Consider the following 17,487-nt stretch of genomic DNA (forward strand, 5'->3'; position numbering starts at 1 on the left):
AAGAGGTTTATCACGACGAGAATGAAAGGGATAGAAAATACAAAGGAACCCTACGCGTTGCTCGTCTATGTCGTAAAAGCGACACACACACACGATTCGTCGGTGGTTGAAGCGGCCATTAAGAAAAGTCGAGTTCAATAAACTTTCGAACAAAGCGGTTGAGTTATTGATCTTCTAGTTACGTCACGTTACCTCTTTTTCACCTGCCAGCTCTATCTATCGTCTATCGAACCGTACAGACTGAAACCGCATTTCCAACGCGCAAATGATCCTTAAAAAGTACCTCGAATCACGAAGAAGTCAACAGTCAAAGCGAAGTCCGTCTTGAATTCTGCATTTTTATTCGTCGCGTGTTTTACGCTATCGACCCGTTTCGGACCGTCTAATTTTTAGCCCAGAAACCAGATATCGCGCCGAGAGAAGATAACCGGGGTCACGTCGGTGATAAACTCGCGACAAGCTTTCTTATAATTTGATTAACTCGCGAATAGTTGAACGCCAGATTTCTTTTTGTCTGAAAAGCTTTAGAAACAGAGTAGAGAGAATTAAATGCAAAGTTGAATAATATCTTTTTTATTATATTCGTAAACTACATTCATACAGTTAGAAACCTACGACATATAATTACTAATATTTATATAACTATCATTGAACTTTACTACTTGGAAACTTGAGAAAGTATAATAATCCATTGATTCGAATTTTACAATAAATTTCATGTTGTTAATTAATAAAATGCTCATTAAACAACTGAGCCCATCGTGTTATCCAATAATTAATGGTGCCGAAATAACGAACGTGTTATCATGAAGTAGTCAGAATCGATGTTTCACGCTACGACGGACACAATTCATGATTTACGATCGAGCAACTGCAATGGTTCCCGATTCCATAATTTTTCTTTTCTTGCTAACCGATTCAAGCACCAAGGAGGCGCTTCACAAAATAACCAGGGAAAGCGTAAATTCCACAGCCTGCCAACAATACTATCAACACACACATGAAGAAGCCTATTATCCTCCATTTATAGTATCGGCAGACAACGTAACGAAATGCTTTCCACGGGTTCCGGAACCAGGAAAACGAAGTATCCGGTCGGCTGTAAATTAAGGGAAATAAGATGTTTTCCTGTATGATTGATTCATGGTGAAGTATGATTGCGAACATTCCTGATGGAATTAACAAATACGTCGGCCTCCGTTGATGGCCGTCGTCATTACCATTGCTCGTACAATTATATAATGGCGCTTTAATGTCGACGAAATGTGATCAGGTTTAATTACACTCGCCATTGAATGTCGATCGTTTTGTTGGAATAGCTAACAAACAAATGTTTGCATTTCACTGTTCGTGTTGTTGGCGCAATATTTAGTGATCTGGACGTGTTTATGTATATCTTATTTGATGAACTTCACGCTTTTATATCGAAAAGAAGTAGATACTCAATTGAAAAATAAGATTTAAATATCCGTGAACTACATATGTATCTTGTAAAATGAAACGAGCTTTAAAATCTCATTAAGGTTGCAATTTTCATCGAACAGCCGTGTATATGATAGGAAGAACAGAGGAAGATGAAATTACGAAGAATTAAAGATGTTTACTGTTGCGTGGATGTATAGTCATGGATTATAGACTTCGTATAGAACAAACGATCAACGTTCGTATTACGAATCGTATAATGGAGTTTGGTTTAATTTTATCTTTAGACGTTTCTTTATGCTCCGGGTGGAGTAGACAAATCGCGATTTAAGTGGATAACTTGATCTTCTAAAGATTGCTCGGAAATACATTGCCGGTGCTGGTCGAGCCCGAATTAACTCTACCGACTTAACGAAATAATCTGATTATCCAGCTACTTGCAGTTATACAGATTGACGGCAAAATCGAAAATTAATCTATTTAAGTTTAATAGCCAGCCATATATACGCTAATTAAATTTGCGGTTGAACATGAAATTAACTTTGATACGTTCATCATGATACGGTTTTATTTCGAGGTAACCGAGGTTAATAATTTTATACGGATAATAAATGATTGACCATGTCTAGTCAGTTTCTTGTTAATGGTTAAATATTTCTCTAATTTTTACGGTTATTTTTATACTATTATGAATATGCACGTAATCCTTGAACGCATAGTGTTATCATTTACTAATATATTCGAATATATTCATATTGTTAGGATTAGAATATTGACGAATATATGAATAAATGACTATATAGTCATTTTGCAGGAAAACGATACGGAAGATGAATTTTTGAAATAATTTTTCTATAGTTTTGTATGATATAAATTAACAATTCCAACATGTTTCAGTATATCCCGGGAAACCATACATTTAAGAATTAAATCTATATCGGTGCATAAATAAAAATTCTTTGATACAGTGACATGGAAATACAGTAGAACTAATACTATTGGAAATTCATTAGAACTCGACATCAATCTTGTACAAACATCGAATCATATTTCGCTCAAATTTTTGTCAAAGTAGGTCATCGTTCATGCAAGATACAAGATATTTATCATCGTTACTTGCAGGTGTCTTTCTTTCTTTTTTTTTTTTTTTTTTTTTTTTTTGTTTATCGACTGACGTGGAGTTCCTGTATATTTCAATTAAGTATCGTCATACTTTGGTGGAGAAAGATTTTGAGGTGGATCCCTTCCTTTGCCCGCAGGTTGCTCGTCAGCCTCCTTCGCTTGCAATATTGATATTTCCAGTTCAATTTTACCCTGTATCGATATATTACGTTAGCCTTCTTCAATGTTTTACGAATACTTCTAAATAAACTTCAAAATAAGAAGATAAACGAAGAAGAATGGTCGAGGTAAATGGGCATATTTGCGATGTTCGTTATCGAAGGAACACATTTCCAGCGAATAATTTTAGAAAGAATTAAAAGTTTTCATTTTAATGAGAACTTTGATATTAACTTGATTTATCAAAGGAGACAGTGTTACAATTGCGATGGAGTAAAGTAAATGTTTGTTTCTTCGAATGTTAATGAACGTTAGATTTTTATGATACGTACCGCCTGGACGTATTGGGCTGCGTTCACGCTACGCTCCAATGGCCACCAAGCTTTGATTCGTGCCACTTTGAACATATCGATCGTTGGTAGATTTGGATTAAGTAGCTCTAAAGTACAGTTTTTAGAATTCGGACTTCCCCGTGGCATCTTGGCTAAATCCAACGTCAATGCTCCTAAAAGTAGATAAAAGTATTCGTGCCGATTGTGTCAGAACCTTTGAAACCTTCTGATGCACATACATAAAATCTTACGAGACATTAGAATATTTATAGACTCTACTATAGATATACTATATGTGTTATACGAGACAGGTTTTCCACGATAAGTGTTCAAATGTTTGCTTGTGTATGCATCAGCGATATTGAAAATTCGTCTGCAGTAGATAAATGGATAAAACACGATGATTAATCGAATGTTTGTTTTACCGAGAAAATCGTCCGAAGAGAAATGATCGCTGTCCCAAACTTGCAGGTGTAATCTACATGGCAGTTTGTCCTCGGTTTCGCTTATAGCAAAGATGGATGTCTTTTTGCGTACGATCATAACGCGCTCACCTTTGCAATACATGACACGAAATATAAATCGCCAATTGAAATTGCCCTCTCCGGTTAAGGAATTATAATGAATATCAGTTCTTTGATAATCGTCGTAAACAATCCAGCTGAAAAATTGATCGTAGCGATTTATACAAAAACAGCTCATTTATTTCCTAGTAAATTCTTCAAATAGCCACTGCTATCTGCAATTTTCAAATTCACCCTTTCACGTAAATATCGGAACACTTTTCTCCGGTAAGAAATTGGCTGTCGACGAGGGGCACGTCCTCGGTGTTCCAAACGATCACACGGATTTCATATTCCTCTGGTACAGGTGGACTAATGTCCACTGCCGGTTTTGGAGGAATCTCGCTAGATTGAAACATGTCGATCCAAAGTTCCAATTTACCCTGAAGCATCGTTCGAGAATGCAAATCGTGCTTTTAGAATGCTCAATGGGTATTTAGGCAGCCGAAAAAAATGTTTAATTTCTGAATGTTACATTCAGACGATATCGTCTTCCCGACAATATTAGATTAATTCTTTCACAGTGCGTCTCAATCTCTTCTATCAAATATTTTACTGTCGTGCTAACTATGAAATATAGTACCATAAATTTCGCATTAAAATAAACCATAAATAATAAGTTTTAACGACGAGTCCCCAAATATACGTCTTTTTCCTCGAAGAAGACAGCCAGCTGTCGAAAGGTTAGCCAAACTCGCGTTTTATCTTAAACGACTCAACCTTAGTCGCAATTCTACCGTAGATAAAAGCACAGACTCGTCTTTTTTACAACCTGCTCCAATCCAGGTCTGGTGGCATTAAAAAGCGGACGTCTTTCGACGTGTTCAGGCACCAGGACGCAGCCACAAATGGGGAAATCTTGCCATTGATGAAGGACATTCAGTGCCATACATTCTTGTCTCTCTGAATAGAAATCATCAATCACCGATAAAGTGAAATTCATTCTGACGACACAGTTCCCTCCCGATCGAAACGATTAATTTTTAAAATGTACCGTTTTCCGCTTGCTCGTTGACGAATGGAAATCTTTTTCGTCCAATTCTCACGTAATGCTTCCGGTACTCCGGCAATGGGAGATTGTTCCTTTTACAAAGTTGCTCGAGTATCTGCGTCGGTCTCTCGCGGTCTCTCCACTTATTGTACCCTCCCTCGTTGTACGTCTTAGAAATACCGCAAGTAGCTCGGTGTCTGCTATAGAACCGATTCTCCAAGTCGATCTTTGTCTGTCCTACTAAATCGTCAGTCGTAGTTGCATCGTAGTCCCATACTTGTATGATCATCATGTAATCTTGAGGGAAAGTGGCTTCTATCTCGAAGAGCCTATAAATTATTCGACATTAACGCCCTTACGCATTCTCTGTTCTATCGGGTGTCTTGAAACGAAACATATATATATATATATATATATAGTATTATAATCAAAGTTCTCTTACACAATAATTTACTATTTAATAATATTAATGAATCAACAAGTCGAAATTATTTTAATATCTAGAACTTTATTCGATGTTTTAATATTTCTTGCAAAAAAGGGAGAAAGATAGAATTTTATAATGTTAATCGCGATAGATTCAATAATGTTGCTTTGACTGAAAATCGGAAAAATGAATGGCTTTTGAACGAGCGCTATCAAAAGGATGTAATCTACCGTGGAAATTGGATAAAAGAATTATGCGACGTGGAAAATACAACAGTCAACAGGGCTTCAACGAAATTAAAGTGCCATCATACCGTCCGAAAATGGGATTTAGCTGATTCGGTATGTAATTCTTTTTATCATTGATAAACGTTTTTCCAAGCTTGACGCACAGATACGGGTCAGATTTTCCGCTGAGAGGATCGCTAGGCTGCAAGTCGATACCTATGGGTGAAATCGATTCATTCTCATTAGTTTATCACGCCATGTAAACGTCATAAAACGTCGTGTTTCGCACACCTTTCACGACGTAAAGTCTGACCAGAAATTTGATGGGATCCGATTGTGGATAATCGCCACACAGACCATTAGCCGCGTTTCTGCCGCTTTTCGTTTTGCAGGGCAAGTTGTTCGGGTGCGGCCAGTGATACACGCAAATGCGTCCCTGTCAGTAGATGTTATAATTTTATTAATGGATTATATTTTATAAATGGATATTTTATCCTAATATTAGGTTATAGCAATGTTCATATTTCTTTGAATGAATGTCAAACACCGTTACTTTTACGTAAGATTTGCATGATCAATTTTCATTACTACATTAAAACTAAGTGATACCCTATAACGTACAAGTTTGATTGTTCTATGCAAAATTCAAGATTCAATTTTAAGATTGAGGTATAAGTGACTCGAGTAACCCTGCTTTACTATGTATATGCAGATTGCAGTGATATTTTAACCGCTAGATTCGAGATAAACCTTGAACTTTCCAACGTAATTGTCTGTATCGTAGTCGGGATCCTCGCTCTTCTTCCCCTTCCATAGTTCGAACGATCTCAGACGATCCTGAAAGCCGCCGAATTGCGGTTGCATCTCCAGTTCTCCGTTGTATACCTGTTTCCCGCCCAATGAGACAGCTGAGCTGGTGAAAATGCGCTAAAGCGTAGGTACCTTGAACGTCGTTACGAGCTTCTGATCACCTGGAGAAAAGCTGCCTAGCTCTCTGCTTCTTTCCTCCTGGAAACGCCATGTTTTGCTTAACAGAGATCCGTGGAAATTTACATACATCGAGTTACTCGCGTGACCGACCCTCTTTCGCCTTACCTCCATGGAAGCGAAATATTTACTCCACCAGTCGAGAGACTCATCCTCCTTTGGCTTGTAGTCCATTTTTTTCTTCCTTTTTTTCCTTGGTATCACATGCACGAAAATCTTCTTTACGGATCGTAATATTTTTCTAATCCATGATTTCTTCTTGTACATCTTCTTGTACGGTATCAACTCCTTGTTCTCGTCTTCTTTCAATGGATCGTAATCGATCGGCAAAGGTGCTTAAGGATAACATTATCATATGAAATGAGTTTTTAAGAATGAGATTTGTAAACCTTAAGAGCCATCACCATAGGAAATAACGTTTATGTTTATCATGGATACAACACCCAAGTACAGTAGTATCTTTTATTTCAATTTTTATTTCGATAATTAAGCGACTGGTAATTTGTAATATTCACTTGGAGCACTTTATTTATTTCATTACCAAATTTAATAATATCAATCGATGAATATTAGACGTACGAATAAATAAAAAAATTATATTTTTGAGGATCTTTCTCTGATACAGCTGTATCTTCGAATGGATTGATGAACTAGATTTTGAATAAGGGACGAAATTCACTGATAGCTAGACGCGAGTTAATCTCAATTTCCAGCCGGATAATGCTCGAGCTCATGTTCCTCGAGGGGTAAAAAACATTTGTTCGCAGCGTATAAACATTTCGTGGAACTTTAATTAACAAAGTTTTCTATTGCGTGCGGTGTGGAACCACATTTTCCATGGCATTATTAACTTCCATTGAAACTGACCGCGTTCAAATATTTAATAACCACCTGAAATGCCTCCGAAGTTGGCGCACATTTTATGTGAATCTATGGTATATGGTCTATGGTATACGACGAGACATACCAACGTCATTGGACGTTGATGTTTCACCCAAGGAATCGCTCGTGTTCGACGTTTTATATTTCAACGAACGTTATTTCAACAGTATCTTGCATTTTTACGTTCGTAAGAAGGAACTTACAAATCGTGACAGATTGTCTTTTAGTCCATGGAGATTTCAAAATCGATTTGGTGCCGTGTATACGCGCGTCGTAATCCTCCTCTGTTATTAATTGTTCGAGAAAGACGTAAACGCTCGGTATTATGCAAATCCCGACGTATTTGAAGCATCCAAATCCTCGTGAGTCGTAAGCTTTTATTGTGATGCAGGGATAATAGATACCGAGCTCTGGCATGTCCTTCGAGAATTTTCATATATTAACGTATATATAATGCGTACATTGTACATACACATACGAGTATGTCGATATATTTGAATCGAATTAAATATTTTTTTAACGTTGAAATAATACTTGTACGACGATAATGAAAAATGTTTAAAACGTTACCAGTTCAACGACAACATATGTCTGCTTGTAGTTACTGAATTTCTTGGCATTCTCCATTACTTCCGACTTGACTTGAACAGCGGCACACTCTATAACAATCTGAGGGTTTAACACCGGCATGTAATTAATCTTCTTCATGTCTCGTACACCCCAAAATATAACTTCAAGCCTGTAACTCGTCATTTTTGGTCTGATGTCTTCCGGTATGTTGTAAATGACGTCTTGCATTGAAGAGTCTATGACTTTGTCCACAGACTTGTCGTCTATCGTCTGAAATAATACATAGTTGTACTCGTGTCATTAATATTTCGTGGGCTATTAAACGTAGAATAAACCGTTAAACTGTTCTTTAATTTTAAAGGTGATTCATCAAATTTGTTGTTACTGCCATGCCAACCACAAGTATCAAGACGCAATATTCGTTATATTTATTAACAAAATTATGAAGTTTAACATTTTGTACGTATAAAACTCTTAGAATAAGATTTGTATCAGTTCATTTCATCGTTTGTAATTAAATACTCTGAAGAACTATCAATCGTCGAAATTCATTTATATTCATGCGGCTACGTCATTTTTGTGACTTAACCTTTATATTCCGATCTACGTTTGCATTTATGAATAGAATGGATAGCGCGCGTGGGAGACGGATATTAATTTCGTAATCAATCCGCGCGTAAGATGACAGAAAAGTTCATTAGCGCGGAGGCGGCAAAGATTCTCTCTCTTCCTCTCTCTCTCTCTCTCTCTCTCTCTCTCTCTCTCACTCACTCACTCACTCACTCACTCACTCACTCACTCACTCACTCACTCTCTCTCACGAGTCGAATATCGATCAGTATTGCCTTTCTCACCTCTATAAGCTCGAAAGCAGCGAGCACCGAACCGCTGAAATCCTTTTGCGATTTAAATTTGTACCACTCGAGTTTCGGAGGGAAATTAGGCGGCGAGTAAGTTTCCTCCGCCAGCTTAACTAATGGGATAGTTGTGCATCTCCCGCAGAACTCCTTGAAGCCCTGTAAATTTCGATTCGACATGATTTCAGGGTGGATCACTTAGAGCTTCTATTAATTTGTAAATCACTGCCATACCAAAGATCGCATATGATTAAACTTCAGATATACTTTGTAAGATTTGATATTTCGGACCATCCCCTTCGCCCTGTGCTAGCTATCAAATTTTATCTCAGTACCATTGGGAGATACAGAAATCTAGAAATCTATTTGTATGAATTTAAGAAAGCATTTCACTTACGCATATATCCTCATCGTACACTTGCAAAATCGCTTTAGGCGGATTCGATTTAATGTACTCTTTCGTCCCATGAATAGTTTTCGGCGGTAGTATCAAGGTTTGATCCCAGAACGGATCTAGTGTCTGCTTAATAATCTGGAAAGTTTAGAATACTTTCAATCCCCTGAAGTACCTTTCCAAAAATCGAGGAATTTCCGCTTACGATTCGAAGTTTGGAAAGTGCCAATCCTTGAAATATTTAAACGGACGTTCGAGATAGAAAATCGAAAGAAATCTGAATCGCTGCTCGTGAAACATATTGCCAGCGAATTCTGTGGAAATGCATTTACAAATAACGAGGAACCTTCGAGGAATGGAACCGCGGAAATCTCCGCGGTAATAATAACGCGACGAGTTCGCGCGTCACCTCAGGAAGCGTGGGTGAATTATCGACACAGAACTTACTCTGGTGGAGGCCGTGTAACCGTGAAACGTGACACGCACGATCGGATCCAATAAACCGGATGCATCCATGCCGGGATCAAAGCGACCTTGGAATATGTGAGCTCGCAACTGAAATGTCTGCAACGTAACCGATGACAAACTCATTTTGTCGTCTCGTTCGAAATATTTCCAACGATATTACATTAATGTGTCTTTGTTCATAGTTAGATCTTTAAGATGGATCAACGTCAAGTTTGATTTTTTAGTCGTTGAATCTCGTTTCAGGTGAAACGCTTAAATTAAGAAAAAAATGATAGCTACTAAAGCCTGGATTCTTCGATCAGGATATTTTGATTGTTCGTTGATGTGAATCTCAATGGAAAGATTGATGATATTGGCACCTTTTGTTGTAGGTTGATGCATAGTCTATTTGATAATATACTATATTTTGTAACGTAGCGGATATACCGCAACATTTAATACATTGCTTGTTTCAATTCATTTATATTATCGGAACGCACAAATTATTTCTCTATAGTTTTATGTCACGTAAATGAATGATTTCGAAATGTTTTATTACATTTGGATACAATGCATTCAAAGATTAACTCGTTCGTCAAAGGATATTGCGAGAAGAAAGCTTTTTAAGGACAAAAGGCGTTGAATTTATGATGTCAAGCGATAACAATTTAGCGCATACTGAATTCCGTGTAAAAGGTGTGTGCGCTCGGGGAATGCATCGCGGCGAAGATTAAAATTACAATTTCGCGTTGTAGTTGTCAGGAATGCGTGCCGTTTCGATTGTTTAAATTTCTCTAGTGTAATGAAAGTATCCGATACTAAATTGCATTTCATCACATCAACGTCAAAAAGCTTCCTTCACTCGAATAAAACCCTCGACAAAAGGAATAAAACAAAGGAATGTTAAGTATCAAAGAGAAAACTAGATAAACTGTTGTTAATATTGGAAATTATGAATGTAACCCAGTGCGTGACGTGGCAATTAGGAAGGAAGGAAAAGAAGGTATTCTTGGCAAAGAAAAATATACCCTCGTTTTTGCCTGGCGTTTCTTGAATGTCAGGGATTAATTAAAGCCCCTGGCTCAAGCTACAAAACGAGACGCGTCTAAAAAACTTGACCTTGCTCTGAAATTCTCACCAACGAGAAATTTTCATACCGTGGAACGTGTGTAGTCTAAATATTTGGGGAACGAATCAATGTTTCTCTCATGGTCCACCCTGTAACCGGGTGGAATCGAGGCCCAACAAGCTCCTATATACTCGGCGTTTCCAAGCCACAGGAAAAGTTCAAGCTTGCAGGCCATGTAATCGGCATCTTCCTCATCCCGTGGATGCACTAAAAATACGTCGACCTTCTGACCGCATAATGACCCCTTCTCGGTCATTTCTTCCGAATAAATAATTCGTTCGGCTGGAAATCGCGCGTACGCCACTCGTTTCGAGCCGGCTATCATCCAAATGAAAACGTCAGGAAGGCCATGCTGGGGCTGGTAAATTTGTAAGAAGTCTTGTGTTACTCATGATAAAATGAATTTTCCATGGAGGTGCGCGGAACAAGAAGGACGCTCGCGTTTAAATATTTTATGACGATTTGCAATGTCTGTGAGTAGAAAGGGCAGCGCCTCGTTATCTTGCGTTCTCCATGGGAAATTCTTCGCGAGAGAAGGGACACAAGATCACGAAGAAAAAAGATATGCAAATTTAGAAGCAACTTTGTTCCTTGTTCTCCGAGGATCAGTGTGTTTATGTGTTTGTCCGAAACAAGCTGGTAAAGGGAAAAAGTCAGCGTAAAGCTTTTACCATCTCATTGATGTGTTTAAAACTTCTCCTTTCCATCTCTTTACAGCGAAGATGTAAATTGAATACATATAGACCTGTTAAGATTTATAAGTAGACCGGGGAACGTTTATGTCGAATGGAGGAAAGTAGAGGTTAAAGAATTTGCTGGAGAATATTAATACAATTTTCCAAGTAAATAGGAAAGTAAAAAAATGTCGTAAAAACTTAATAGTTTACAGAATTACAAATGTAATCGGAATCAAGATTAGTTCCTTCTTAATCTCTATATCGACGACAAAAGTATTCACATTTCATTAGTAAGTAGGTTACCTAGGTACGTCGAAGTGACGTCTTTCTGTAGATTAAACATATCTAGAGCGATAGTTTCATCTTCATATGTCTCCAAGACGTTCATAACCACTATGGGTTATTTCAAATAATTACTTGAAACTACAATATAAAATTAAAAGCAATTCGATGATATTTCCATCAGAAAATAAGCGGTTGCCAATGAAGTAAAAATAGCTATTCGATTTGCCAATTGTTCCGAAAATAGAAAATGTGTGTGACGGAGAAACATGAAATACAACTCACGTCTTCCCGTAGCTTTTTCATTTTAGCCAAATACTGATACGCATGTGCCATTGCGATTCTCGTGTAGTGATTACTGGGAAGTTCGCCGTTGATCTTGATCCTCTTCAGGATATTCTCGATCTCTTTACGGCATAGATTCACGCGATGGCGATCGAGCTTCGTGGTGCCACCTTCGTCGTCGTATCGCCCCGTGTCTAATGTATGCAAATAATGTATGCAATGGCTCTTCATGGTACGAATCGTCTCGTTGTAGAATTTGTAAGTGTCTGGATGTTGGAGCTCGACCATGTCCTCTAGTTGTTCCAACTTTTGCTCCTGTCGTAGCGAATTAAAATTATTCTGGTATCGCTGTTCTAGTTTGGAAACAAACTTGATCGTTTCCCGCTACCACCGTGTGAACTCGACTCCAGGATATATAAAATATTTCTTTCGAATGAAAGAACTTTTCGGTTGGCCGTTACGACGCTCTCATATTAATCGCGGTTTGTAATTTTAGCACGTACACTGACTTATTGAGAGATTAATACGAACGAATGGCCAGGTTGCGAAAGTTTTTAGCTAAAGTTTCGTTGATAGAATGACAGGTGTTTAGAAAAGTTTGAAAGTAGGTAACTTGACCTAAATCGAAGGAATAAGTCGAATTTAATAGAGCATTTACGATTTATCCAGCTTAATTTCCTTTTGATATCGTAGAACAAACGAAGCTCACTAGGAAATCAGCGATGAAAGCCAAGCTGTTACTGTTGTGCATTCGCCAATCGAGATTCGGCCACCAAGATCTAACGTAGAGACAGGGTTTTCGCGAGCCAAGAGGCACGTAATTATATTTGCCATCCAATGTTCCAGTCAATCGTGGCAGGGTCTCGCTGTCGAACTCCGGTTTACGGTCTGGCATCTGGTTTCCTGTTGAAAATTGATCATATTTTACATAGGGCAACCGTACATAGCTTAACTTGTCGATCGTATTAACAAGTAATTGGAGAGTGGAAACGTAGTTTCGTTATGGAAGTTGGAGTGGCAGGATATTCATATTGCCCAATTTTCGATCGTTCGAAACGAGTGGTTGAAGAAAGTATACAATACCATCGTTATTGTCCTCAAAGCATTGGCTGCGAGCAAATTGTCTGTTACCGGCATTCCCGAGGCTAACCTCGAAGCTTATCGATTTCGTCCAAAATTTTCCCCGATCGATCATACTTATATCGTATAACACAGTGACCAGGTAATATTCTTCCGTCTTCCACAAGCTTCTCTTTGAAAAAAGAAACGATCCAAGAGTTAGTGGTTGTCAATTTAAACGAAAGATGAAAAGATATTTCAAGCAGAGATTGGAATTTTTAACCTAATACGTTTAACAGATATAAAGAACTTAAGATATTGTAAAGTTGTCAAACTATTCCTTGCGAATATTGTAAAATATCGTCCTACAAGAAAATGTTCATGAATTCGCTATAACAAAGCAATCATCTGGTTCATACCAGATGTGTAGAATCACGCAAACAGGTAGTTAAATCAATGAAACGATATTACGTCGGGTTATTGTATAAATTATTTACGCGCTCACTCTTGCTACACGCAGAATGAAGCGTGACGGTGAATTAATATTTATTAATAACACACAAACTGTTGTTTTATCTTATTTATTGACCTCCAATTATTCTTAAAAATCAATTTATAGCGCAAATTTTCTCTAAAGAATCATACTTTTATATAAGCACAGAAGGCTGATAATAGAATATTATCCCCATAATATAATATGTAATCCGTTGTAAAATTGTGTCTGATCAGAGACGGTCCGTTTCTCCTTATTATCTTACATTTAAACCCTTGCTTCCCATTTTTCGTTATATATAGTTAAAAGGACTGAAATCTAATGCTATAACACTGAGCATTGCAAATTTGAGATTTGTCGACGCCTAATTAGAAGATTCCAAATTTTTGAAATTTGAAATCCTGCTCTTGCGAAATAATCAGATAGTAATAGAAATTGATGTACAAAAGAGGAAATGATCGCTGCAGATGTACCTCGATAATAGGAGCAGTGAGCTCTCTTTCAGCACTGATTCGAGCCGTCGTTGTTTCTGAGTCATCCATTTCAGTTTTTAAGGAGAGAAGAACTCTACCGCGATAAAAAGGAAGGGCTATGGAGCACTTGCCGAAACAGTTGTTCCTTTCTGTAGTCCCGGACCCGTAAAAGTGAAGAAACGATGGCCCAAAAGTCGGTAGAAAACCTGATAAAAATAACACCTAGTAATATATCATGCTATTTTGTCTTTCATGATCTTAAAAAAAAGAAAATATTAAGAAACATTTCGTATCGTACTATAAATTGAATGATATTCGTTACAATCTCATTTGCTTACACAATTAAAATGTATGTAGTCACATATTGTTTCTACATACAAAGAACTTGTGGTATTGATATTCCTTTGTTTGAAAAATTTAAACAAAAAATTAATCTATAATATATTTCGATGCATTTTTCAGTTTATAACATCGGTATGGTGTTGGTAATGGAAAAACGAATGTGAATTAAAAAAGAAAAAGAATATACCGTACTATATCGAATCGAACTAACGTTACACGACGTTGGTTACATTAAATGCAGACGAGTTAGCTGTTCAGGAAAAAAAGGATGGAAGAAGTTAAAATACGAATAGAACAGAACAAACAGAGGTAGTTAATCAACGTTTCGTTTGCAACTGTTTATTTGAATTTCGTTTACGTGCGATATTCGGTCGTTTAATTTATCGATCTCGATTCGATGTTATATGTATTCCTGCTGTTACGCCACGAGGCTCGGTAGAGATCGTATTTCCAACCGTCGCTCGCGGTCCTCCAGCGTCGCAGATATATCCTTTTATCTGCCCGACGAAAAACATACATCGACGAGTGCGTACTTGTCACCAGGCAGCGAGTTCTGGAACCGTCGATTTCGGACCGTTATTTCCAACAAAGAAGTCGGCCTGCGTGATCATCGGCGCGAGCGGTGGCGTGATCCGAGCATATGGGGGGTCGTCTCCCCGAAAGACAAAGAATCGGTCTAAGGAAGTCAGTCGCATTCGAAATCTATAACCGATGAGTCTCGTTCGAAAACTATAACTGCAAGTCGCATCTGAACAGTCTCATTAAAAAATTCACACCGCATACCTCAAAAATCGAATCGAATCTCTGTAAATCATTATCTCTGTATCTATCACGAAACAATTTGTGACGTTTCTGTTATTATTTAATTCATTGTTAAAAATACATGCTATATCAACACTGTTAACACAGTGTTAAATTCATTCAAACACCCCTGTTATCCTAATCGAAACAAGGGGAACGACTATTTCGCGGCGTCGATTACACGAATCGTAGCGAGATTTTACGCCTCTCGCTGACGCGTTTTCCTCGCGACCGCGTCTCTCCGCGAACGATCGTAACACCTGCTGTATTATCATTTGAAATCTTTTTCTCGCGATTCTCGACACTCGAAGAAAAGAATTTCCAATAGCGCATATAATACTCATACGAATTTACCATACTCTCCAGAATTCGATATTTTGCTCATGTTGAGAATATAAGAAGCCACGACACACGTTCGACAGCTATTAACACGATGCTTGATAGCAATCCTGACACGTTGACACAGCGATGGGAACATTTCTCTGAACGTAATCTTTTCATTAAATCGCGGCCTGTAGGTTTGCCATGCTTCGCTCGTCGTTTCCTAAAAACATTGTCGAAATGAAACAAACGGGTCATTCTATAAGCGTCATCGTGTCCTATTTTACATTTCGAATTTCTATGATTAAAGTCAAATGGTAACTCGGCTGAAAACATATGCGTACGCAGTTGGTAATTAAAAAGGTAAGAATTGAAAGGATTGAAACTAATCGAATAGGAGAAGTTGAATTACCGATGGCGATTTTAATTAATAATTACCTTCATTCCGGCGAACGATATCTGCACGAACGGGTTAATATTTTCGAAATTATTTTTTACGCATAGGTTGCTCATATCTGGTAACCCGTCGGCTCGATAAATCGTAAAAATGTAGCATGCTCGTTGCCTATAGGGTAGAAATTCACCACCGACAGGCAACAAGAGGTTCCTGTAATTATTCGCTTTCCATTAATCGGCTGACAAGCCAATGTGCTCCGAATTCGAATCCACCCCAAATCGATTTTGGAACACGCACAAATACCCTATTACGTTAAAATGGCTACTGGAATGTGTCTCTATTCTCTGTCGTACGGGCAACAGAACGCAATACGTGTATGTATGCAGATGTATAGTTAGGGGTTAAATTGTTGGTGTTGGAACGTATAAATTTATACGGAAGTGGTCGAAGATTGGGAATAAATGTGGTACAATATCTTGGATTTATAAGGATTTTATAAGAAATAAATATGATTAGCATTTAATATTTGGAAACCATAGAAAAAAATATGATTGACATCTTTGCTGATATTTTCAGTTTTATAGATTCACAGATAAAGAAATTTTTATTAAATGAAATCCTATCGGATGATGCCACTTATATTTAAAATTTGTGAATTTTATGATCTATAATTTTCAAATTTAAATGAAAATTTCATGCAAATATCAGAGCGTATTTCAATGGGTTTAGATTAAAGACGCCCGCCAAGTAGAATATCGATTTCATGTTAATGTCATAAAGGAGTTTGGTACTTTTTAATTTGATTCTGAAGGCGTAAAATGTCTAAAGATCTTCAATTTGGAAATTCTTAATATCATACAATTAGTAAGTGATATTACGTGTTGAAGTATTTTGGAGTGAAAATTACCCTTCGATGTCGTCCTCGCCCTCTGTATCCGGATGCACTTTCAACTTCTCTCCTTTCACACTAATCGCGATATTACATTTGACGTAACCTTTCGGTCCAGCAGAAACATCCTTTGGATTTGTCAGCATTACCCATTTGTGATAATATTGACGATCTGTTTAGATCGATAAATTCATTATGCCACTGCCTCTTCTCCAATATTATAGATTAAAAATTAAAATAGGATAACGGGGAACTAAGATGCATGGAGAAACTCAAGGAACTAAATATCACCTGGTTGATCCCAAACGAGAGCAACTTCGAAAGTCGTACTTCCATGAAACTTGAGACGTAAATAACCCTTGAGATATACAGCTATCGTAATTTTAGTGCTTAAAAGTTCGTTTAAGTTGCAAAAAAGATCGAACACGAAATACTGTAACATAGTTAAAAAGTTTAATAGATGAAATCGATAAAAGTTTCGTGAGAATGACATTTTCCAATTTTACTTCATTATAGATTGGTGAGTCCGTTCTTTCTCGAACCACCGTTTTTTTCCTCCGATTTCCCACTTTAACCACGACCATAGGATTTGCATTTTGGGGCAAATGTTTCGCTTTCAGAATCTTTATGCAAATCTGATAGACATTCGACCGAGTTTTTCTGGGGCTCATTACGTTTCGATACACTCGATTGTTTGTATTTCATGTACTTCACGCTGTTTGATTTATCGTCTGTTTGATTGACAAATTTCATACAAATGTTTATCCATTAATGAAAGTTAACTAATTATTTATCCTTTGGCAATGAGCTAATTTACACGTGTAGATGTGTCTATTTCCTTTAACGTTGATAAAAAATAATTTTTAGAGAATTTAAGTGACTATAATAATACACAGTAGGCTTTAAACTATTATGATAATTAATAATTATATTTTAATGAACATTCTTTATAGCGAATG

General features: G+C 37.4%; 1 protein-coding gene across 1 annotated transcript; it reads right to left on the reverse strand.

Annotated features, from left to right (window-relative positions):
• Positions 1-797: 797 nt before the first annotated feature.
• LOC139996268 (otoferlin) lies at positions 798-17,199 on the reverse strand. The gene is given in 27 exon segments (XM_072020522.1): positions 798-1,099; positions 2,636-2,736; positions 3,036-3,208; positions 3,461-3,696; positions 3,794-3,981; positions 4,371-4,499; positions 4,573-4,918; positions 5,330-5,459; positions 5,535-5,679; positions 5,994-6,128; positions 6,186-6,251; positions 6,339-6,565; positions 7,316-7,532; positions 7,683-7,952; positions 8,537-8,698; positions 8,937-9,071; positions 9,381-9,497; positions 10,538-10,867; positions 11,754-12,068; positions 12,463-12,656; positions 12,837-13,005; positions 13,779-13,984; positions 15,276-15,465; positions 15,681-15,849; positions 16,547-16,700; positions 16,820-16,961; positions 17,035-17,199. Coding segments are annotated over 27 exon segments (4,992 nt in total). The 3' UTR covers positions 798-918.
• Between the last annotated feature and the right edge of the window lie 288 nt (positions 17,200-17,487).

Source organism: Bombus fervidus, chromosome 17, assembly GCF_041682495.2.
Source record: "Bombus fervidus isolate BK054 chromosome 17, iyBomFerv1, whole genome shotgun sequence".
Classification (NCBI taxonomy): Eukaryota; Metazoa; Arthropoda; class Insecta; order Hymenoptera; family Apidae; genus Bombus; species Bombus fervidus.